Source organism: Macaca thibetana, chromosome 19, assembly GCF_024542745.1.
Source record: "Macaca thibetana thibetana isolate TM-01 chromosome 19, ASM2454274v1, whole genome shotgun sequence".
Taxonomy (NCBI): Eukaryota; Metazoa; Chordata; class Mammalia; order Primates; family Cercopithecidae; genus Macaca; species Macaca thibetana.
This window is the reverse complement of record NC_065596.1, coordinates 15,284,753-15,307,431: the sequence shown is the minus strand read 5'-3', so window position 1 is coordinate 15,307,431 and position 22,679 is coordinate 15,284,753. Positions and strand designations below refer to the sequence as shown.

Here is a 22,679-nt window from a genome sequence, read left to right as displayed (position 1 = left end):
ACCCATGACTCAACTACTGAGTCACATAGTAACATGTGGGTCAACAGCCACCAATGTGTCTAAATTTAGTGTGAATTACAAAACTAATATGAAGAAGGAGAAGGAACAAATCATTCTCCTGGAGATATTGTTCAGTGAGGCAGAAACTGGAGTCGTTGGGGGGCCTCTTTGGATTTGTGTCCAGAACAAAAGTTAGTGCCAAGCTCAACCCTTTCAGAGGAATGGAATCCCCAAGAGGTTCCTTCCTTTATCTACTGACCTCTTGGAAGTAGTGTTTCCTCCTTCTAGGCTCTGGGTTCCTCCTACCTTCTTAGGTACTTTGTTCCCTCAATTTTCATTAACTCACGTTTTCCTTTCACGTATCCCTTTTGTCTCTTGCTCAGCTCAAAGGGAGAAACCCTCCCTTATATCTATGTAGTGTTTTAGCTGTTCTTCTAGTGCCCTATACCTCACTGATGCTCTCTTCATTAGAATCCCTGAGAGCCCCCATGTTGCCAAAGCACTTCTCTCTTCATTTCAACTTGGCAATTCTGTGGTATTTAACAGAACTTAACATTTCTCCTTCCTAAAACTCTCCCCTCCTATGGCTTCGGTGATGCCAGAACTTCTTGATTTTTCTGTTACCTCTCTGACCACTCCTGTTTAGCCCAACAGTTAGGGGCATGAGTTCCTAGTGACACACAATCCGAGTTCTTATCCTAGTTCTGTTACTTTCCAGCTACGTGACCTTAAGAAAGTTACTTAATCTCCCTGTGCCTAAATGTCTTCATCTTCAAAATATGCTTATAATACTCTCTACTTCAATAAGTGTTACAATTGAGGATTAAATAGCTTAATAAAACTGCACTTGAAACAGAGTAAGTACTGTTATAAATATTTTCTGTTGTCATTATTCTTATTGTCATCATCATTACTAGTAGTAATATTAGAGCACCTATCATGATACTGTAACGGTTCAATTATTTGCTTATTTTTGTTCCTCCAATTCCTAACCCAGTGCCTAGAGATGAAATTAGATAGACACATGTTTGCTAAAAGAATTTCTGGTACAGGAATAAACTAGTTAACTATTTTTTTGCTTCTTAGGAAGGGGTCATTTCCTATGAGCTCCCAATAATGGGATTGTAGGGGCTATGGGTCCTTACTTGTCAACCGTGTTGAGAGTGAAGGAACTTGATAAGCACTTGTCACTGTTCCCAGCTCAGCGCTCTCTGTCATTCTGGTATCCAAAATGGGTGATGAAGATGTCCTGGCTGGTTGGCTCGAAGTGTCCAAAGTACTGACCATAACGAAGTGTCCTTCAGTAGTGCTGCTCTCTGTCCCAAGACTGGTGTCCACTTTATGTGGAGTAGCTGAAGAGGAAGTTATCCCATGGAGGGCTGGGATGGTTGAAGAATCCGTGGTAGTGAAGGTTGAAGAGGAGAATGGCACAGGAGTGGATGAAGGCAGGCTCTCTGCAATGGTGGATAGAGTAGCATCCCCAGGGCCTGACTCTGTCCTAGAGAATGGACTACTGGAACCTGAGATGACTCGTGGAACTCCAGTGGTGGCAAATGAAGTCACAGCCTCTGATAAAGAAGGCGTCACTGTGCCAGTGGAAATAGTCTCAGCTGAAGGCAGCAAATCTGTACTCAGATGATGAGTACTTTCTGTTACAGACATAGTAAACTTGGATTCTGGGAAGGAGGTTACCCCAGTGGACTCCATAATAGATAAAGAAGCATTAAAGGGGGTGATTATGTTCACTGGAATTTCAGTATACTCTGAGGCTGGAGGCTGGTCTGGGGATGATGTTTTCACAGAAGAGGTGAAATCAGTCTTGGAACTCTGTAAAAGATGAGTGGACCCAGGAGAAGAAGGTATATTTGTTGGTGTGACTAAGCTGGTGTCCAGGGACGTGTTAGTCTTCCTAAATGCAGAAGTCAAATGAGAAAATGGCTCTGCCTCAGATCTTGTGGTCTCAATATTGGCAGGCGTTGATGTGGAAATAGTGGTTTCGGCTATGGAAGAGGAAGTACCCACTGGGTATGTAGCCTTGGATGGCTCCAAGTGCATTGAAACAGAGGAATATAGTTCATGTCCAGAACTAGTGGTTCCCACATTGGTCACTGCCATGCTTGAAGAAGGATGAATTTTCTCTGTATCTGTGGTGACTTCAGAGGCAGCCAGTATTTCAACTGAGGTGCTGCTCAGATTTGGAGATAAACTGGTTCCAGGTTCTGTGCTTATGTCTGTAGTCTTCACCATGCCTGGGGTGAGGAATGAAGTCACAGGAAAAGAGGAGGAAGGGATACTCTGTGGTAATGTGGAAGAAACAGAAGGTGACGTTGTGACAGGTAAGGACAATAGAGGAGAGGAAAAGCTAGTTTTTTCCACAAAGGGAGAGCTATTCCATGATGGATTTTCAGGACTCCTACTCATAAGAGTTGTCATCTCTGACTGTAAAAATCTTGGAGGAACAGTTGAATGGGTCATTGCCAAGGGTGCTGTTGTTGTGGCCAAGGTAAGGGTACTCTGTGTTGTAGCCCCAGGAGAACTTGTTTGGGTGGTGATGGTCATTTCTGTTGATTCTGACATCATGGATGAGGAAGAGAGCCTGGTGATCACTTCAGTGATGTCTGGAGACATTGTGGACTGATCAGGGTCAGGGATGTGTGTTCTGTTAGAGGACATGATTTCTGTCACGGAGACCTCAGTAGTAGCACTAGTAGGCACTCCAAAAAGGACTGCACTTGTTTCTGTGATTAAGCTGGTCTCTTCAGAGGTGCTAGTCTCCCTGAATCCAGGAGTCAGTGAGAATGTGGGCTCTATCGGAATCCTCCTAGTCTCAGAGAAGGCAGGAATTGATGTGAAAACAGTGGTGTCCTCCACAGGGGAGGTGATACCCATTGAAGGTGTGGTCACGGTTGTTTCTGAGTCAGCTAGGACAGAGGAATGAGATTCATGAACAGAACTGGAGGTCCCCACTTTGGTCACTGCTGTGTTTGAGGTAGGATGAATTTTCTCTGTATCTGTGATGATTTCAGAGGTGGCTGGTATTTCAACTGAGGTGCTGCTCAGATTTGGAGATGAACTGGTTTTAGGCTCTGAGCTTGTGTCCAACACTTCCGTAGTCTTCACCAGGCCTGGGAGGATAAGTGAAGTCACAGGAAGAGGAGAGGAGGGGCTACTCTCTAGTAATGTGGAGGACACAGGAGAAAGTGAGGTCGCGAGAGGTAATGATGTCAGAGAAGAGGAAGATCTAGTTGTTTCCACAAAGCGAGGGCTCGTCCATGACAGATTTTCAGGACCCCTGCTCATAAGATTGGTCATCTCTGAGTGTGAAAGTCCTTGAGACACAGTTGAGTGGGTCCCTGACAAAAAGGTTGTTGAGGTGCCCAAGGGAAGGGTAACCTGGGATGTAGCCAGAGAAGAACCTGTTTGGGTGGTGATGGTTATTTCTGCAGATTCTGTCATGATGGGGGAGGTAGAGAGCCTGGTGACAACTTCATCGGAGATGTCTGGTGACATTGTGGACTGAGCAGGGCCAGGAATGGATGTTCTGCTAGAGGACATAACTTCTGTCCTGGAGACCTCAGGAGTGGCACCAGAGGGCATCTTGTAAAGGACAGTGCTTGTCTCTGTGGATGAGACGATGTCCTGGGAGGTTCTGGTCTCCCTCAGTCCAGGGGTCAGAGATGACATTGACTCTATCTCAATCCTTGTAAGGTCAGAGGAGACAGGCATTGTTGTGGAAACAATGTTGTCTCTTATAGAGGAAGAGGTGGCCACTGGAGATGTCACTTTGGTTGGCTCTGAGAACCCTGGGGAGGAGGAATAGAGTTCCTCTCTAGCACTGGTGGTTTCCGCATGGGACGCTGCTGTGTTTTCAAAAACCTGAATTGCCTCTGTCTCCATAGTGGCTTTAGAAGTGGCCAGACTCCCATCTGAGGTGATATTCAAACTGGGAGGTGAAGTGGTCTCAGGTTCTAAGCTTTCATCCAACATGTCTGTAGTCTTCATCATGACAGAGGTGAAAAGAGAAGTGACAGGGACAGGAGAGGAGTGGCTACTCCCAGATGGTGTAGAATAAAGTAGCGAAGGTGAGGTTACTGCAGATAAAGACACCAGGGAAGATGGAGAGCTGTTTTTTCCCACAGATGGGAGGCTTGGCCATGACACATCCTCAGGACCTCTGCTCATAGGAGTTGTCACCACTGACTGTGGAGATCTCTGAGTTGCAGCTGAGTTAGTTCCTGGCCACGAGGCTGTGCTTGATGTGCCCAAGGTAAAGGTACCCTGTGAGGTAGCCCCAGAAGGACCTGTTTTGGGGGTGATGGCCATTTCTGTTGATTCTTTCCTGGTGAGGGTGGTAGAAATTCTAGTGATGGTTTCTGTGGAGGTGTCTGGTGACATTGTGGATTGAGCAGGGCCTGGGATGGATGTTCTGCAAGAGGAGATGGCTTCTGTCCTGGAGACCTCAGAAGTAGCACCAGTGGGCACACTAGAAAGGACAGTGTTTGTTTCTGTGGCAGAGGTGGTCTCTTCAGAGGTGCTGGTCTCCATCAACCCAGGAGTCAGTGAAAGCGTTGGCTTTGTCTGAGTGCTACTGGTGTCAGAGAAGGCAGGAGTTGATGTGAGAACATTTGTATCTCCTGTAGGGTAGGTGATACCTGCTGAAGATGTGGCTTTTGTTGTCACTGAGTCAGCTAAGGCAGAGGAAGGAGATTCATGTGTATAACCTGAGGTTACCACATTGGTCACCTCCAGTTTCTCTATATCTGTGGTGACTTCAGTGGTGGCCAGTATTTCAGCTGAGGTGCTGCTCAGCTTTGGGGGTGAACTGGTTTCAGGTTCTGAGCTTGTGCCCAACAGCTCTGTGGTCTTCACCAGGCCCGAGGTGAGAAGTGATGTCACAGGAAGAGAAGAGGAGTGGATGCTGTCCGGTAATGTGGAAGGAACAGGAGAAAGTGAGGTCATAGCAGGTGAAGACAGCAAAGAAGAGGCAGAGCTGATTTCTTCCACAGAGGGAAGGCTTGGCCATGGCACATCTCCAGGAGTTCTACTCATAAGAGTGGTCATCTCTGAGTGTGAAAATCCTTGAGATGCAGTTGAGTGGGTCCCTGACATAAAAGTTGTTGTTGAGGTGTCCAAGGTAAGTGTACCCTGTGATGTAGCCCCAGGAGAACCCGTTTGGGCAGTAATGGTCATTTCTGTAGATTCTGTCTTGATGGGGGAGGTAGAGAGCCTGGTGATCACTTCCATGGAGATGTCTGGTGACATTGTGGACTGATCAGGGCTAGGTCTTCTGCTAGAGGACGTGACTTGTGTCCGGGAGTACTCAATCGTGGCACTAGTGAGTGCCTTGTAAGGAACAGTGCTTGGCTCTGTGGCTGAGTGGATCTCCTGGGAGGTCCTGGTCTCCCTTGGTGTGGGGGTCAGGGTGGATGTTGACTCCATCTCAGTTCTTGTTATCTCAGAGGAAGCAGGTATGGTTGTAGAAACAATGTCTTTTATCGTGGAAGAGGTGACCATTGGAGATGTCACTTTGGATGGCTCTGGGAAGCCTGGGTAAGAGGAATAGAATTCTTGTCTAGCTCTGGTGGTGCCCACCTGGGTCACAGCTGTGTTTTCAGAAACGTAAATTGCCTCTGTGTCCATAGTGGCTTTAGAAGTGGCCAGACTCTCATCTGAGGTGATATTCATAGTGGGAGGTGAAGTGGTCACAGGTTCCAAGCTTGTGTCCAACATGTCGGCGGTCTTCATCACAACAGGGGTGAAAAGAGAAGTCACCCGGAGAGGAGAGGAGTGGCTACTCCCAGATGTTGTGGAATAAAGCAGCGAAGGTGAGGTTACTGCAGATAAAGACACCAGGGAAGATGGGGGGCTAGTTTTTTCCACTGATGGGGGGCTTGGCCCTGACACATCCTCAGGACCTCTGCTCATAGGAGTGGTCATCACTGAGTGTGGAGATCTGTGAGTTGCAGCTGAGTGAGTTCCTGGCCAGGAGGCTCTGCTTGATGTGTTCAACGTAAAGGTACCTTGTGAGGATGCCCCAGAATGACCTGTTTTGGGGGTGATGGTCATTTCTGCTGATTCTGTCGTGGTGAGGGGAGTAGAAATTCTAGTGATGGTTTCCACGGAGATGTCTGGTGACATTGCAGATTGAGCAGGACCTGGGGTGGATATTCTGCTTGAGGAGATGGCTTCTGTTCTGGAGACCTCAGTAGTAGCACCAGTGGGCATTCTAGAAAGAGAAGCACTTCTTTCTGTTGTTGAGCTCATCTCTTGAGAGGTACTGATCTCCCTTAATTCAGAGGTCAGGGAGGAAGTTGGCTTTGTCATCATAGTTTCTGGGAAGGCAGGAGTTGATGTGGAAACACTTGTATTCCCCAGAGTGGAGGTGGTAGCCATTGGAGATGTGGCTTTTGTTGTCACTAAGTCAGCCAAAACAGAGGAAGGGGATAGATGTTTATAAACCAAAGTCCCTACATTGATCACTGGTGTGTTTGAGGAGGGATGAATTTTCTCTGTATCTTTGGTGACTTCAGAGGTGTCTAATATTTCATCTGAGGTGCTGCTCAAATTTGGAGGTGGACTGGTTTCAGGTTCCGAGCTTGTGCCCAACATGTCTGTGGTCTTCACTGGGCCAGGGGTGAGAAGTACAGTCATAGGATGAGGAGAGGAGGGGATGCTCTCTGGTAATGTAGAGGAAAAAGAAGGCGAGGTCATGGCAGGTGAAGACAGTAGGGAAGACACAGAGCTGGCTTCTTCCATAGAGGGATGGCTTGGCCATGACACATCTCCAGGAGTTCTACTCATAAGAGTGGTCATCTCTGAGTGTGAAAATCCTGGAGATGCAGTTGAGTGGGTCCCTGACCAAAAGGTTGTTGTTGAGGTGTCCAAGGTGAGGGTACCCTGTGATGTAGCCCCAGGAGAACCTGTCTGAATAGTGATGGCACTTTCTGCTGATTCTGTCATAATGGGGGAGGTAGAAAGCCTGGTGATCGCTTCAGTGGAGATGTCTGGAGACATGGTGGACTGATCAGGCCCTGACATGAATGTCCCCCTAGAGGAGATCACTTCTGTCCTGGAGACCTCAGTGGTAGCACCACTGGGCACTTCAGAAAGGACAGTGCTTCTCTCCGTGGTTGAGATGATCCTCTCAGAGCTGCTGGTCTCCCTCAATCCAGAAGTCAGGGAGGATGTTGGTTCTATCTGAATTCTGCTGGTCTCAAAGAAGTCAGAAGTGGATATGGAAACACTCGTTTTCCCCATGGTGTAGGTGGTACCCATTGAAGATGTGGCTTTGGGTATCTCTGAGTCAGCTAGGACAGAAGATTGTGATTCATGTCCAGAACTGGAGGTCCCTATGTTGGTCACTGCTGTGTGTGTGGAAGGATGCATAGCTTCTGTATCTACAGTGTCTTCCAAAGTGGACAGTCTCTCATAGGAGGTGCTGCTCAAATTTGAAGTGGAGCTGGTTTCAGGTTCTCTGCTTATGCCCAGCCTGTCTGTGGTTATCACCAGGCCAGGGGTGAGAAAAGAAGTCACAGGAAGAGAAGTAGGGAGTCTGGTGATGGTTTCTGTGGAGGTCTCTGGTGACACTGTGAGCTGAGCAAGGCCTGAGACGGATGTTCTGCTAGAGGAGGTGACTTCTGTCCTGGAGACTTCAGCAGTGGCATCAGCAGGCACTCCAGAAAGGACAGTGCTCATCTCTGTGGCTGAGCTGGTCGCCCCAGGGCTGCTGGTCTTTCTCACTCCAAGGGTCAGGGAGGATGTTGATTCTGTCCGAATTTTGCTAGTCTGAAAAAAGCCAAGAGTTGATGTGGAGACACTTGTATCCTCCATGGTGGAGGTAATAACCATTGGAGACGTGACGTTGAATGTCTTTGAGTCAGCTAGGACAGAGGAAGGGGATTCATGTCCAGAACTGGAGGTACCCACATCGGTCACTGCTCTGTTTGAAGAAGGATGAATTTTCTCCATATCTGTGGTGACTTCAGAGGTGGCCAGTATTTCAACTGAGATGCTGCTCAAATTTGCAGGTGAGTTGGTTACAGGTTCCGAGCTTTTGTGCAACGTATCTGTAGTTTTTGCCAGGCCAGATGTAAGGAGTGATGTCACAGGAAAAGGAGAGGAAGAGATGCTGTCTGTTAATGTGGAGGAAACAGGAGAAGGTGAAGTTGTGGCTGGTGAAGACATCAGAGAAGAAGAGCTAGTTTTTTCCAGAAGGGGAGGGCTCATCCATGATACATCCTCAGGACCCCTCTTCATAAGAGTGCTCATCTGTGAGTGTGAAAATCCTTGAGATAGAGTTGAGTGTGTCATTGTCAAAGAGGTTATGCTTGAAGTGTCCAAAGTACTGGTGCCTTGTGTTGTGGCCCCTAAAGGACTTGTGTGGGTGTTCATGGTTATTTCTGTTGATTCTGTCATGACAGGGGATGTAGAGAACCAACTGATGGTTCCTGTGGAGATGTCTGGTGATATTGTGGATGGAGCGGGACCCGGGATGGAGGTGATGTCTTCCTTGGAGATCTCAGTAGTAGCACCAGTGGACACTTTAGAAAGGATGATGCCCATCTTGGTGCCTGAGCTGGTCCCTTCAGAGCGACTGGACTCCCTCAATCCAGGGGTCGGGGAGGAAGTTGGCTCTGTCTGAATCCTTCTAGTCTCAACGATGGCAGGAGTTGATGTGAGAACACTTGTATCCCCCATGGTGGAGGTGGTACCCATTGGAGATGAGGCTTTGGATGTCTCTGAGTCAGCTAGGACAGAGGATTGTGATTTATATCCAGAGCTGGTGGTCACCACATTGGTCCCTCCTGTGTTTGTGGAAGGATGCACAGCTTCTGTATGTGCAGTGTCTTTGTAAGTGGTCAGTCTCTCATGGGAGGTGCTGCTCAAACTTGAAGATGAACTGGTTCCAGGTTCTGTGCTTATACCCAAGTTATCTGTGGTCATCACCGGGCCAGAGGTGAGAAGCGAAGTCACAGGAAGGGGAGAGTGGGGGATCTGTGCTGGGAATGTGGTGGAAACAGGATGAGGTGAGGTCACAGCTGGTAAAGACAGCGGGGAAGATGGAGGGCTGGTTTCTTTCACAACGGGAGGGCTAGGCCATGACACACCTCCAGGACCTCTGCCCATGGAAGTGGTCATCTCTGGGTGTGGAAATCCCTGAGTTACTGTAGAGTGGGTTTCTTCCCAAGAGGATGTGGTTGCTGTGTCCGAATTAAGGATACTTTCTGGTGTAGACCCCGGAGGACCTGTTTGGGTTGTGATGGTCATTTTGGCAGATTCTGTCATGACAGAGGAGGCAGAAATCCTGGTGATGGTTTCTGTGGAGATGTTTTGTGACACTGTGGACTGCTCAGGGTCTGAGATGGATGTTCTGCTAAAGGAGATGGCTTCTGTCCTGGAGACCTCAGTAGTAGCACCAGTGGACACTTCAGAAGGAACAGTGTTTGTCTCTGTGGCTGAGCTGGTCTCTTCAGAGGTGCTGGTCTCCCTCAATCTGGTGGTCAGTGAGGAAGCTGGCTCTGTCTGAATTTTCCTAGTGTCAGATAAGGCAGGAGTTAACGTGGAAGCACTTGTATCCTCCATGATGGAGATGGTACCCATTGGCGATGTGGCTTTGGTTGTCTGTGAGTCAGGTAGGACAGAGGAAGGGGATTCACGTCCAGAACTGGAAGTTCCCACTTTGGTTACTGCTGTGTTTGAGAAAGGATGAATTTTCTCTGTATCTGTGGTGACTTCAGAGGTGGCCAGTATTTCAACTGAGGTGCTCCTCAAACTTGGAGGTGAACTGGTTTCAGGTTCTGTGCTTGTGTCCAACACCTCTGTAGTCTTCACTTGGCCTGGCACGAGAAGCAAAGTCACAGAAGCAGAAGAGGAGTGGCTACTTGCTAGTAATGTGGAAGAAACAGAAGAAGGTGAGATCATGGCAGGTAAAGATAGTTGGGAAGATGGAGGGTTGGTTTCTTCCACAGAACCTCTACTCACAAGAGTGGTTATCTCTGAGTGTGGCAATCTCTGAGTCATAGTCGAGTGGGTTATTACCAAGGAGGGTGTGGTTGATGTGTCTAATGTAAGGGTACTCCTTGGTGTCGATCCAGGAGGACTTGTTTGGGTCTTGATGGTCATTTCTGATGATTCTGCCATGATGGGGGAAGTAGGGAACTTAATGACTGTTCTTGTGGTGGATATTTCTGGCAACATTGTGGGCTCAGCAGGACCAGAGATGGATGTTCTGCTAGAGGAGGTGACTTCTGTCCTGGAGATCTCAGTAGTAGCACCAGCAGGCACTTCAGAAAGTACAGCACTTGTCTCCGTGGCTGAGCTTGTCTCCACAGAACTGCTGGTCTCCCTCAATTTAGGGGTCAGGGAGGAAATGGACTCTTTCTGAATTCTGCTAGTCTCCAAGAAGTGAGGGGTTGATATGGCAAGAGTTGTGTCCTCCTGTGTGGAGATAATAAACATTGGTGATGTGGTTTTGGATGTCTCTGAGTCAGCTAAGGTAGAGGAAGGGGATTCATGTCCAGAGCTGGAAGTCTCCACATTGGAAACTGCTGTGTTTGTGGAAGGATGCACAGCTTCTGTAACTGTGGTGTCCTTGCCAGTGGTCAGTCTCTCACCTGAAGTGTGGCTCAGCTTTGGAGGTGAACTGGTTACAAGTTCTGAGCTTGTGCGTAACATGTCTGTGGTCGTCACCGGGCCAGAGGTGAGAAGTGAAGTCACAGGAAAAGGAGAGGAGGAGATACTCACTGGTAATGTGGAGGAAATGGGACGAGGTGAGATTGTGGCAGGTAAAGACAGCAGGGAAGGGAGAGAGCTGGGTTTTTCCACAGAGGTAGAGCTTTGCCATGACATATCTCCAGGACCTCTGCTCATGAGAGTGGTCTGCTCTGGGTGTGGAAATCTCTGAGTCAAAGTTGAATGAGTCTTTGCCTGGGACTTTGTGGTGGATGTGTCCAAGGTAAGGGTATCCTGTGATGTAGACCCAGAAGAACCTGTTTGGGTGGGGATGGTCATTTCTGCTGATTCTGTCATGGTAGGCGAGGCAAAGAGCCTTGTCATTGGTCTGGTGGATATTTCTGGCAACACTGTGGACTGAGAAGGGCCAGGGATGGATGTTCTACCAGAGGAGGTGACTTCTGTCCTGGAGACCTCAGCAGCAGTACCAGTGGGGACTTCTGAAAGAACAATACTTGTGTCAGTGGAAAAGCTGGCATTTTGGGAGATGCTGGTCTCCCTCAGTCCAGGAGTCAAGGAATATGTTGACTGGCTCTTAATTTTTGTAGTCTCAGAGGAAACAGACATTGATGTGGAAACAGTTGTATGCCCCATGGTGGAGGTGGTATCCATTGGGGCTGTAGCCTTGGTTCTTCCTGAGTCAGCTAGGACAGAGGATTGTGACCCATGTCCAGAGCTGGTGGTTTCCACATTAGTCACTGCTGTGCTTGTGAAAGGATGCATGGCTTCTATAGCTGTGGTGTCTTCATCTGTCGTCAGTATCTCATGTGAGGTACTGCTCAAATTTGGAGGTGAACTGGTTGTAGCTTCTGGACTTGTGCCTAACATGTCTGTGGTCATCACTAGACTAGAGGTGAGCAGTGAGATCATAGGAGAAGGAGTGGCGTGAATGGTCTTTGGTAATGTTGAGGAACCGGGAGAAGGTGAGGTCATGGCTGGTGAAGGCATCAGGGAAGAGGAGAAGCTGGTTCTGTCTATGGAATGAGGGATTGTCTGTGATAGAATCTCAGGGTTCTTGTTCATGAGAGTGGTCATTTCTGAGTGTGGAAATTCCTGAGTCACCACCGAGTGTGTTCCTGCCCTGGAGGATGTAGTTGGTGTGTCCAAGGTAAATGTACCCTGTGATGTAGATCCAAGAGGAGGGCCTGTTTGAGTGATGATGGTCACATTTGCAGATTCTGTAATGCCAGGGGAAATAGGCAGCCTGGGGATCACTTCAGTGGAGATGTCTGGTGACTTTGTGGAATGATCAGGGCCCGGAATGGATGTTTTTCTAGAAGAGGCAACTTCTGTCCTAGAGGTCTCAGGAGTAGCACCAGTGGTCACCTTGTGAAGGACAGCATTTTTCTGTGTGGATACGATGGGCTCCTGGGAGGTGCTGCTTTCCTTCAGCTCATGAGCTAGGGATGATGTTGACTCCATCTCAATCCTTGTAATCTCAGAGGAGCCAGGCATGGATGTGGAAACAATGGTGTCCCTTATGGTGAAAGAGGTAACCATTGGAGAGGTGACTTTGGGTGGTTCTGAGTAGGCTGGGACAGATGAATAAGATTCCTTTTCAGAAGTGGTGGTCCCCATATCGGTTACTGCTATGTTTGTGGAAAGATGCATTTTCTCTGTATCTTTAATGTCTTCAGAAGTAGACGGTATCTTTTGTGAGGGGCTGCCCAAATTTGGAGGTAAACTGGTCACAGATGCCAGCATATCTGTGGTCTTCACCGGGCCAGAAGTGGGGAGTGAAGTCAGATGAACAGAAGAATAGGGCCTACCTTCTAGTAATGTAGTGGGTACAGGGGGCAGTGAGGTTATTGCTGGTAAAGATAGAAGGGAAGAGGGAGAACTGGTTTTTTCCACAGAGGGTGAGCTTGTCCCTAACACGTCCTCAGGAACTCTACTTATAAGAGTGGACACATCTAATTGTGAAAATCCATGAGTCATAGCTGAGTGGGTCTCTGCCTGTGAGGTTGTGATTGACGTGTCCCAGGTAAGGGTACCCTGTGAGGTAGCCCTATGAGGACCTGTCTGAGTGGCGATGGTCATTTCTTCAGATTTTGTCATGCCAGCAAAGGTAGAGAACATGGTGACAGATCCTGTGGAGGTGTCTGGTGACACTGTGGGCTTTTCAGTGCCTTGGATGGATGTCCTGCTAGAGGAAATGAGTTCTGCTCTGGAGACCTCAGTAGTAGCAGCAGTGAGTGCTTTGTCAAAGACAGCGCTTGTGTCTGAGAATGAGCCGATTTTCTGGGAGGTGCTGATCTCCCTCAGTCCAAAGGTCAGGGAGGAAGTTGTCTCAGACTCAATCTTTGTCATCTCTGAGGATCTGGGCATTGACATGGAAACTATTGAGTCCCCCATGGTGGAAGTGATAACTACTGGAGATGTGGTTTTATATGGCTCTGAGTCAGGTGAGACAGTAAAATAGAATTCGTGTGGTGAACTGATGGTCCCCACATTGGTCACTGCTGTGTTTATAGAAGGATGTATTGTGTGTGTATCTGTGGTGGCTTCTGAAGTGGCCGAGGTGTTGCTTAAACTTTGAGATGAACGAGTCACAGGTTCTAAGCTTGTGTCCATGTCTGTTATCTTCACTGGTGCAGGGGTGAGTACTGGGGTCACAGAAGCAAGAGAGGAGGTACTGTGCACTTGCAATGTGGAAGTTACAGGAGAAGGTGAGGTTGTCACAAGGAGAGCTGCCTGAGAAGAGAGAGAGTTCGCTTCTTCTACAGAGAAAGGGCTTGTCTTCGACACATCACTGAGATCATTGTTCATGACTGTGGTTGTTTCTGAGTCTACAAAATCCTGAGTTCTGGCTGATGGGGTTCCTGCTGGATTGGCTATGGTTGATGTGTCCAAGGTCAGTTGGCCAAGAGATGTCACCCCAGGAGGATCTGTTTGTGTGGTGATGGTCTTGTGTGTAGATATTGTCAAGGGAGGTGAGTTAGAATGTCTGCTGCTGGCTTCAGGTGAAATGTCTGGGGACTTTGTTGACTGAGCAGAAGCTGGCATGAATGTAGGATCATAGTAGGGGATTTCTGCCCTGGAGACCTCAGTAGCAGCACCCATGGACACACTGGAGAAAACAATGTTTGACTCTGTAGTTGAGTTCATCACCAGGGCGGTGCTGTTCTCTGTCAGTTCAGGAATCAGGGGGGATGTTGACTCTCTGTCAATATTTATAGTCTCAGGAGAACCAGGTGTTGATGTGGAAACAATAGCGTCCTTCATCATAGACCCAGTAACATTTGGAGGTGTGTGTCTGGATGGCTGGGAGTGGATTGAGACAGAGGAATGTAGTTCATGCATAGAATTGGTGGTCCTCATATTGGTTTCTGCTGTGTTCTCTGAAAAGTGAATTGTCTTTGTATTTGTGGAGGCTTCAGAAGTAGGCATCTCATCTGAGAAGCTACTTGCACTTGGTAAGGAGCTGGTCACAGGCTCTGAGAGTGCGTCCAACATGTCCGTGGTCTTCCTCCTGCCAGAGGTGAGAAGGGAAGTCACAGGGAGAGGAGAAGTGGGGCTACTTCCTGATAATGTGGAAAAAAGAGGTGAATGTGAGGTTATTGCAGTTAAAGGCACCAGGGAAGAAGGAGAACTGGTTTCTTCCACAGAGGGAGAGCTTCGCCATGACACGCCTTTAGTACCTCTGCTCCTAGTAGTGGTATCCTCTGAGTGTGGAAATCTCTGAGTCACAGGTGAGTGCGTCCCTTCCCAGGAAGCTGTGCTTGATGTGTCCAGGGTAAGAGTAGCCAGTGAGGTAGTCCCTATAGGACCTGTTTGGTTGGTGATGGTCATTTCTGTGGATCCTGTTACAACAGGAGAAGTGGAGAGCCTGGTGATGGTTTCTGTGGAGATGTAGGGTGACATTTTGGAATGATCAAGCCCTGAGATGGATGTTCTGCTAGAGGTGATAACTTCTGTCCTGGAGACCTCAGTAGTAGTAGCAGGGGGCATTTCTGAAAGGACAGTGCTTGTCTCTGTCACAGTGTTGATCTCCTCAGATGTGCTGGTGTCCTTTAATCCAGGAGTCAAAGAGGATGCTGATTCAGTCTGAATTCTAGTCTCAAAGAAGGTAGGAGTTGATGCAGAAACACTTGTATCCCCCATGGTGAAGGTGGTACCCATTGGAGATGTGGCTTTGGATGTGTTTGAGTCAGCTAGGACAGAAGGTTGTGATTCATGTCCAGAAATGGAGGTCCCCACGTTGGCCACTGTGGTGTTTGTGGAAGGATGCATGACTTCTGTGTGTGCGTTGTCTTTGTAAGTGATCAGTCTCTCATGTGTGGTGCTGCTTAAATTTGGAGGTGAACTGGTTACAGGCTCTGGGCTTGTCGTGCCCAACACATCTGTGGTTGTCACCAGAACAGAAGTAAGAAGTGCAGTCACAGGAAGAGGAGATGAGGGGATGCTCTCTGAAAATATGGAGGAAACAGGAGAAGGGGATGTCATGGCAGGTGAAGACATCAAGGAGGACTCAGAGCTGGTTTCTTCTACAGAGGGAGTTGTCATCCATGAAACATCTTCAGGAGTTCTGCTCCTAAGAGTGGCTATCTCTGAGTGTGTGAATCCCTGAGACACAGTTGAATAAGTCCCTCGCTGGAAGAGTGTGGTTGATGTGTCCAAGGGAAGGGTATCCTGTGATGTAGACCCAGGAGTAGTTGTTTTAGTGGTGATGCTCATTTCTGCAGATTTTGTCATGATGGGGGAGGTGAAAAGCCTGGTTATCACTCCTGTGGAGATGTCGGGTACTACTGTGGACCGATCAAGGTCTGAGATGGATGTTCTTCTAGAGGAGATTTCTGTTCTGGAGCTCTGAGTGATAGCACCCGTGAGCACATAAGAAAAGGCGGTATTTGTCTCTGTCGTTGAGCTGGTCTCCTCAGACGTGCTGCTCTCCCTCAGTCTAGGGCTCAGGGATGCTGTTGGCTCTGTTTGAATTTGGCTAGTCTGAGCGATATTAGGAGTTGATGTGGAAACACTTGTGTTCCCCAGGGTGGAGGTGGTACTCATTGGAGATGTGGTTTTTGATGTCTCTGAGTCAGCTAGGACAGAGGATTGTGATTCATGTCCAGACCCAGAGGTCCCTACGTTGGTCACTGCTGTGTTTGTGGAAGGATGCACGGTTTCCATATGTGCAGTGTCTTTGTAAGTGGCTGGTCTCTCATGTGTGGGGCTGCTCAAACTTGGAGGTGAACTGGTTACAGGCTCTGAGCTTGTCGTGTCCAACACATCTGTGGTTGTCACCAGAACAGAAGTAAGAAGTGCTGTCACAGGAAGAGGAGAGGAGGAGATGCTCTCTGATAATGTGGAGGAAACAGGAGAAGGGGATGTCATGGCAGGTGAAGACATCAAGGAGGACTCAGAGCTGGTTTCTTCTACAGAGGGAGTTGTCATCCATGACACATCTTCAGGAGTTCTGCTCCTAAGAGTGGCTATCTCTAAGTGTGGGAATCCCTGAGACATAGTTGAATGAGTCCCTCCCTGGAAGAGTGTGGTTGATGTGTCCAAGGGAACGGTACCATGTGATGGAGCCCTAGGAGTAGTTGTTTGAGTGGTGATGGTCATTTCTGCAAATTTTGTCATGATAGGGGAGGTGAACAGCCTGGGGATCATTCCTGTGGAGATGCTGGGTGTCACTGTGGACTGATCAAGGTCTGAGATGGATGTTCTGCTAGAGGAGATGACTTCTGTCCTGGAGACCTGAGCAGTAGCACCCGTAGGCACATAAGAAATGGTACTATTTGTCTCTGTCACTGAGCTGATCTTCTCAGACGTGCTGCTCTCCCTCGGTCTAGGGGTCAGGGATGCCATTGACTCTGTTTGAATTTGGCTAGTTTGAGAGATATCAGGAGTCGATATGGAAACACTTGTGTCTCCCATGGTGGAAGTGGTACTCATCAGAGGTGTGTCTTTCGATGTCTCTGAGTCAACTAAGGCAGAGGATTGTGATTCATGTCCAGACCTGGAAGTCCCTACATTGGTCACTGCAGTGTTTGTGGAAGGATGTGTGGCAGCTTCTGTGTGTGCAGTGTCTTTGTAAGTGCTCAGTCTCTCATGAGTGCTGCTGCTCAAATTTGGAGGTGAACTGGTTACAGATTCTGGGCTTGTAGTGCCCAATCCATTTGTGGTTGTCACCAGAACAGAAGTAGGAAGTGCAGTCACAGGAAGAGGAGATGAGGGGATGCTCTCTGAAAATATGGAGGAAACAGGAGAAGGGGATATCATGGCAGGTGAAGACATCGGGGAAGACACAAAGCTGGTTTTTTCAATAGGGGGAGTTGTCATCCATGACACACTCTCAGGACCCATGCTCATGAGAGTGGTCACCTCTGAGTGTGGGAATCCCTGAGTCACAGTTGAATGAGTCCCTCCCTGGGAAAGTGTGGTTAATGTGTCCAAGGGAAGAGTACCATGTGATGCAGAGCCAGGAGGACTTGCTGGGGTGGTGATCGTCATCTCTGCAGATTTTGTCTTAATAGAGGAGGTGAAGACCCTGGAGATCTCTCCTGTGAAGGTGTCAGGTGGCATTGTAGACTTATCATGGTCTGGGGTGGAAATTTTGCTAGAAGAGATGACCTCTGTACTGGAGACCTCAGTAATAATAGCAGTGGGAACTTTGGAAAGTAGAAAACTCATGTCTGCGGAAAAGCTGGACTCCTGAGAGGTACTGGTCTCCCTCAGTCTAGGAGTCAAGAAGTATGTTGGCTCTCTCTTAATGCTTGTAAGCTCTTTGTAAGGAACGGTGCTTGTCTCCGTGGATGAGGTGATCTCCTGGGAGATGCTGGTCTCCCTCAGTTTAGGAGTCAGGGAGGAAATTGTCTCAGTCTCAATTCTTGTAGTCTTAGAGGATCTAGGAATTGATCTGGAAATTGTGGTGTCTTCCATGGTGGAGGTGGTGACATTTGGAGATGTGACTTTAGATGGCTCTGGGTCAGCTGAGACAGTAGAATGTGATTCAAATGCTGAACTAGTGGTCCCCACATTGGTCACTGCTGTGTTCATGGAAGAGTGTGTTGTCTCTATATCTGTGGTGGCTGGTGAAGTGGCCAATATGTCATCCAAAGTGTTGCTCATACTTTGAGGTGAACTGGTCACCGTTTCTAAGCTTGTGTCCACCTTGCCTGTGATCTTTACCAGTGAAGAAGTAGGAACTGAGGACATAAAAACAGGAGAGGAGGTACCAGGCCATTGCAATGTGAAAGAAACAGGAGAAGGTAAGGTTGTGACAAGGACAGGTGCCTGAGAAGAGGGAGAGCTGGCTTCCTCCTCAAAGAGAGGGCTTGTCTGTGATACATCCTTGGCATCATTGTTCATGGCAGTGGTTATTTTTGAGGGGGAAAACCCCTCAGTCACCACTGATGGAGTCCCTGCTGAGGTTTCCAACGTTGATGTGTCTAAGGCAAGTGGAATCTTTGATGTAGCTCCAGAAGACCCTGTCTGGGTGGTGGTCATGTGGGTAGATATTGTCATGGGAGGAGAGTTTGAAAGTCTACTGCCGGATACTGAGAAAATATCTTGGAACTTTGTTGACCGAGCAGGAGTTGGTATGAATGTTGCATCAAAAGAAGGGACTTCCACTTTGGAGGCTTCAGTAGCAGTCCCCACAGACACATTGGAGAGGATGATGTTTGGCTCTGTAGTTGAGTTCATCTCCTGGAGGGTGCTGTTCTCTTTTTGTTCAGCAGTCAGGGAGGATGTTGGCTCTCCCCCAGTGTCTGTGGTCTCAGAACGAGGTGTTGATGTAGAAGCAAGAGCATCCCCCATAGCAGAGGCAGGAACCATTGGAGATGTGGCTGTGGATGATTCTGAGCTGACTGGGAGAGTGGAATGCAGTTCATGTGCTGAACTGGTGGTCCCCATATTGGTCACTGGTTTGTTTATGGAAGGATGAATTGTCTCTATGTCTGTGGTGGTTTCCAAAGTGGCCAGCATCTCATTTGATGTGTTGTTCAAACTTTGAGGTGAATTGGTCACAGGTTTCATGCTTGTGTTCAATGTATCTGTGGTCTTCACCAGTCCAGAGGTGAGAACTGAAGTCACAGAAACAGGAGAGGATGTACTTCGCCCTCGTAATGTGTAAGTGGCAGGAGGTGAGGCTGTGACCAAGATAGGTGTCAGGGAAGAGGGAGAGCTGGTTTCTGCCACAGAGGGAGGGCTTGTCCATGACACATCCTTGGGACCTTTGCTCATGAGAGTGGTCTTCTCTGATTGCATAAAATCTGGAGTCAAAGTCAATGGAGTCTCTGTCAAGTAAGGCATGCTTGATGTGTCCAAGAGATATGGACCCTGTGTTGTAGCTCCAGTAGGACCTGTCTGGGTGGTGATGGTCACTCCTGAAGATTCTGCCATTATCAGAGAGGTAGAAGGGTTGGTGCTCACATTTGTAAATGCATTGGTAGAAGTTTTGAAGTGATGAGGGCTTGGAATGGATGTTCTGCTAGAGAAAGTGGCTTGTGTCTTGGTGACATGAGTAGTAGCATCACCACTAGATGCATGGGTAATGACAGTGCTTGTCTCTGTGGCAGAGCTGGCCACCTGGGATGTGCTTCTCTCCTGAAGTCCTGGGTTCACAGAGGACACTGTCTCAATCTTTGTGGGCTCGGAGGAGCCAAACACTGATGTGGAAGCAGTGATGTCCCCCATGATGTGGGAGGTAACCAATGGAGATGTGGCTTTGGATGGCTTTGTATGGACTGGGACAGGAGAATGTTCAGAACTAGTTGCCTCCATAGTCGTCACTGCTGTGTTTGCAGAATGATGAATTGCCTTTGTATCTCTGGAAGCTTCATAAGTGGATAACACCTCACCTGCTGTACTGCTCAAATTGGGAAGTAGACTGGTGCCAGGTTCCAAGCTTATCCTTGACATGTCTGTGGTCTTCCCCAGGCCAGAGGTCTCAGACCAGAAAACTGAGGTCACAGGTGGAGTAGAGGAGGGACTGTGTCCTTGTGATGTCAACAAAATATTGGAAGGTGAGGTTGTGGCATGGATAGGTACCAGGGAAGAGGAAGAGCTGGTTTCTTCTACAGAGGGAGGGCTTGGTTGTGATGTATCCTCAGGACCTTTGCTAAAGAGAGTGGTCTTCTCTGAGTATGTAAATCTCTGAGTCATAGCCAGTGGAGTCCCTGTCCAGGAGGCTGTGGCTGATGTATCCAAAGTAGGTGCACTTAGTGATGTAGCGCCAGGTGGACTTGTTTGCATAGTGAGGGTCATTCCTCCAGATTCTGTCGTGGCAGGGAAGTTAGACAGCCTGGTGATGGTTTCTGAGGGGCTGTCTGATGACCTCACAGACTGGGCAAGGAATGAGCTGGATATTCTCTTAGAGGAGGTAATTTCTGTTCTAGGCCCCTTGGTGATCGCAGTGGAACCTGGGGAAGAGATAATACTTGTTTGTGTGGTTGAGCTGGACTCCATGTAAGGGCTGAAATCCTTCAGTTCAGTAGTCAAGGAGGAATTAGGCTCTGTTCCAGTCCTTGTAGACTCTGGCCTTGTGGTTGCTGATGCAGAAACTATTGCTTGGTCCCTGGTGGAGGCAGTAACCACTGGAGATGTGAGTTTGGATGACTCTGAGTGAGCTGGGACAGTAGAATGAGAAGCATGTTCGGAACTTGTGACCCATGCTCTTGTCTCTACTGTGTTTGTAGAAGGGTGAATTGCCTCTTTGTCTGTGGTGGACTCAGAAGGGGCAATTCTCTCATACGGGCTGCTTTTCCAACTTGGGGATGAAGTCATCGCAGATTCCAAGCTTACGTCCAGTGTATTCAGGCTCCTTAATACACTGGAGGAGCTGGTAACCTCCTTGATGGTCTCTTGTGAGACAGAATTCATCATCTCAGTGATCCAAGGTGCACTTGAGGTTGATTTTTCTTTCTCATTCCAGGAGTCAGATGTAGCTCTTGCCTCTGTTGTAAGAGCCCTCTGCCCTTGTCTCTGAAGAGTTGGATCTGGAGTTTGTGCTGTGTGTGGGATCACATCCAGAGTTGTTGCTGCTGATCTGGGCACCGGCCCTGGATGTGCAGAAATTGTGGTGGGAAGCTGAGTAGAAGTCTGCTCTGCCTTTTTGCTTGTCAGATCTGGTCTTGAAAAAGTAACTCCAGAGCTCCTTACCATTGCAGCTGGTGTGACTACACTTGTAACGTCCCCTATAGAGAAGGGCAGCTGTGAGGTAGCTGAGCTGATGATGGTCTCCAAAATGAGTTCTTGAGGAGTTGTGGCCCCGTGAGGAGCTGAGGTAGTGGCTGTGGCTGATGACACAGATCTCCCAGGGTCCCAGTCAAGAGTGGACCGAGAATCAAACAGAAAAGTAGACGGTGGCATATTTGAGTCAGTCGTTGTACTAGCATGATCTGTAGAAACCATTGAAACAGGCACATCTTCTGTTTCTGTATTACTGGGAGTCCAACTTGTACTTAAAATGTCAGGAACTGAGATGCTCAGCCTCTGGACAGGAGAGAAAGTTGAGATGGGCGTAGATGCAGTTGTGTCTGAAGGACTCAATGTTCTTTCACTGGTACTGGTCTCTGTCTTTACAGCTGAAGCATCAGAGGATGGAGTGACCAGGCTGGTTCCAGTGACAGTTATAAGGCCATAGGGAGTAGACATGGAGTCCAATTCAGTGCTTGAGGCTAAGAATGAAGTTGTATGCATTGTAGAAATTGTTCCAGGAGAACTTGCGACTTTCAAGTTTGAAGCCATGTCTGTGACAGTCCAGGAATCTGATGCAGCTGTGGAGGACCAGGTGGGAGGGTGCTCTGTAGAAGATGTGTGCCTCTCTGTGTCCGGGGTGCTGTCCATGGTACTCACACCCACTTCGGGGCTGGGTGTGGTAGTCACGATTGAGTTGGTTCCCATGGTGGTGATGGTGGTGGAGATACCTGGAGTAGGAGCTGTGGTTACATTCATGATGCTCACTTCCACAGGGGATGTGACAGATGACGCAGAGCTTCTTTTTTCTCCTGAGGGACTGGTGAGGCTGGTAATGCTTTGGTCTCCAGAGGGCAGAGATGCTAGTGAGGTGGTTTGTGCTGTGGAGGTGATGTATAATGTCTTTGTGACATCAGGAGATGCACCAAGGGTGATGTCACTCCCAGATGTCTGATCTGACCATGAGCTAGTTGATGAATAAGCCTCATCCACAGATCGACTTGTCTGTTCTTCAGCTGCCATTGTCTTGTGATTCAGGATTGTGGAGGGAATGGCTGTGGTGCTGACCCATGACTCGGTTTTATGTTTGGATTTATTTGTGACTGAGCTCACAGAGTTTGGGCTGGTTACACGGTCTTCAAGGATATTGGGAGATGTGCTCAGAGAGACATGTGTGTCTACTGTGGCCCCTCCAGTAGAGCCATGCCACATAGAGGATTCCATTCCAGTTGTCTTCGAAATCAATTCTGGACTGCTTTGCTGACCAGTCCCTGTCATGCTTCTAGCAGTTGGTGATTCTAAGGAGACAGAGAGCGTTGTGGCCAGTGACTGCCTGGTCCCTCTTGGAGTTCCAGAATAAAGATTGGTCCAAGCCTCAGGTGGGGATGGGGAGAGGGAGACCCTTTCTGTAGCCATCATATTTTCTGTTGGTGACTTGGTTGGTGATGTGGCTCCTGTGGGCAGGTGAGAGAGGCTGGTGCTGCTACTTCCTAGGGCTGTGGACTGAAGGGTGACTGGTTCCACAGTGGTCTCCATGGGAACAGTTGTTTCTGCAGTCTTCCAAGGAGAAATTCTCACAGTGGACCTGATCTCTGGGCTGATGCTGGGTTTCTTGGAGCTCATGATTTTGAGAGCTGTAGACATTTCTGGGCTTCCTGGGGATGTGCCTGTGATTAGAAAGTATGTCAGTAGAGTATATGCAAGTGGTACAGAAGATGAGGTTTTTTTGTTTGACACTATCATTCATTTCCTCCTGGGATTTCGATTAAAACTATTTCCTCCTTCCCTGGGAAAGAAAATGTTGAGCT

General features: G+C 48.3%; 1 protein-coding gene and 1 long non-coding RNA gene across 2 annotated transcripts in view; one reads left to right on the top strand and one right to left on the bottom strand.

The window, feature by feature from the left end:
* The window catches only part of LOC126942911 (uncharacterized), a 600,821-nt gene that overhangs the window by 505,168 nt on the left and 72,974 nt on the right, over positions 1-22,679 (top strand). The window lies entirely within an intron of this gene.
* Positions 1-22,679, bottom strand: part of MUC16 (mucin 16, cell surface associated) — a 150,815-nt gene that overhangs the window by 114,254 nt on the left and 13,882 nt on the right. Inside the window, 4 exon segments of the mRNA XM_050771029.1 lie at positions 1,146-20,396; positions 20,399-20,443; positions 20,446-20,502; positions 20,505-22,538. Coding sequence (XP_050626986.1) covers positions 1,146-20,396; positions 20,399-20,443; positions 20,446-20,502; positions 20,505-22,538 — 21,387 coding nt within the window.